The sequence below is a fragment of the Condylura cristata genome, unplaced genomic scaffold (assembly GCF_000260355.1).
Source record: "Condylura cristata isolate star-nosed mole 26May11 unplaced genomic scaffold, ConCri1.0 scaffold00038, whole genome shotgun sequence".
NCBI classification, from domain to species: Eukaryota; Metazoa; Chordata; class Mammalia; order Eulipotyphla; family Talpidae; genus Condylura; species Condylura cristata.
This window is the reverse complement of record NW_004567139.1, coordinates 3,479,345-3,481,146: the sequence shown is the minus strand read 5'-3', so window position 1 is coordinate 3,481,146 and position 1,802 is coordinate 3,479,345. Positions and strand designations below refer to the sequence as shown.

Below are 1,802 nucleotides of genomic sequence, written 5' to 3'. Positions count from 1 at the left end.
AGAGATTGTAAGAAACCTGGCCAGGTGACCTCGCTGGCTAGTGGCAGAGCTGGAACCGGAAAGCCCGCGTTTTTCCACCGCGCTCATCAGGGAGGCTGCCGGGTCCCACATCAACGCCGCGCGGCTGTACAAGCCCTGGACTCGCGGGTGTTCACCTGAGGCTCCTTGGGGTCCCCGCAGCGCCGGACGCCGCCCCCTGGCGGCAGGTGGGCGCAGGCGCAGCATATGCTAATGAGCCCGCGGTGCGACTCGCTGATTGGCCGGCGCGGATTCCAGCTGCTTTCCCAGGGGTGTGCCCATCGGGAGTAAAAGGGGCGCTGCTCCCTGCGGCGCCCCATCCAGCGCTCTCCCTTTGGAAGCCAGGGCTGGCTAGCTCTGTGTCTCGGGGGGCTGTCCCTTTTCTCTCTCGTTTGTGCTCTGGTTCTGAATTGATCCAGGGTCCACGATGACAATCCGACACCAAGGCCAGCAGTACAGGCCGAGGATGGCATTTCTGCAGAAGGTGAGCCTGGTCCTGTCGCCTGCCCTAGGGGGCGAGGGGGCCAACTCTGGGAAGTGTCGCGGCCGTTGGGGATGCTGGAGTGTGGGCAGGAGTGGAGGGCATCCCCTGCGCTCTGTTGGTGCTGCCTGCTGTTGTAAACGACTTAGGGGCGGTGGTGTGTGTGTATCTTTTAAAGACTCCACTGGTTGGATTTCCTGGGAACCTGTTTGGGTCGGGAGTCTGAAGCCACGGGCTGCTGGAGGCTGAAAACAACCTGTTACTCGGAGAGGAAGGGATCGGAAGATAACGCAGCTGGCGGTGTTGTAAATTGAGACGTCCCCTGATAGTCCTATAAGATACCCAGATGTTAAATAAACATTTTGGTTATTTTGTGAATCCCCAGATGCAGTGTGTGAGTGAGTGTGTACACACAGATCACAAAAATGCTGTCATTTGTAGGATAAAGAGACACCCCACTTGCAGCACTCTGGGTCCCTCATTTGATGTGGTTATCTGTGCATCTCTGGTCTCTGTACTGGGGGCAGACGTCGGAAGATTTTTCTTCTTTTGCAAGGCTTTGTAGGCCAGTGTCCATCGGTGGACATTGGGGGGACAAGTGCATCTCTGTGGTTCTGTGTTTAGGGCCCAAGGGGCTCATCTTGTTCTGTCTTTTGAGGTAACCAGTGCGAAAGAGATGGACGGGCATTAGAGACTGGGTCCCTTGTCATTTTCGTCCCATCCACAGCGCTTCTCAGAGGCAGAAGCCACCTTCTTAGACTTATCTCTTGAGTGGAATTAGCCGAATGCCATGTGACAAGCAGAGCATACCTGAGCCCCTGGGGCCCAGCGCCAGCTGTCTTGATGGGCCTAGGGCTTTCCTATTGAAAACCTGGACAGTTAGTCCCTCTGTCCATCCGCTGCCTGGGGACCACTGTCCAGGTGGCGGAGGCATAAACTGGGGTGGGGGGAGGGGGTGTGTGGAGGAAAGTTGTCCTCCCCAGAACTGGTGGTGTAGACGCCAGTGTCTACCAGCAGAAGATGCCCGAGTCTGTGGTCATCTTCCAGGGACCAGCCCAGGACGGCTGCTTCCCCTGGACAAGACACTGGCTGGGGCCTCAGGGCAACTGTCTGAGACCTGCTGTTTTCTGAATCTCAGACATCTTTTTCATCATGACTGTTGTTTGGCAGATTTTCCTTTTTATCTTGGCCTTTTGACTGGTGTCTGTCTCTAGTTTTTCACCCTTCTCTCAGCGTCCCCTCCTGCACACCCCCAGCCTTCCCTCCTCCTAGTTCTTCACCCTGAGCACCCCCAGCCCTCTCT

General features: G+C 56.6%; 1 protein-coding gene across 2 annotated transcripts in view; it reads left to right on the top strand.

Moving 5' to 3' along the window:
- The first annotated feature begins 328 nt into the window (after nucleotides 1–328).
- Nucleotides 329–1,802, top strand: part of RGS9 (regulator of G-protein signaling 9) — a 49,797-nt gene continuing 48,323 nt past the window's right edge. For both annotated transcript variants that reach the window (XM_004693456.2, XM_012733141.1), the window contains exon 1: nucleotides 329–502. In XM_004693456.2, the coding sequence (XP_004693513.1) occupies nucleotides 446–502 (57 nt within the window). In that variant the 5' untranslated portion in view covers nucleotides 329–445. The remainder of the gene's footprint in view (nucleotides 503–1,802) is intronic.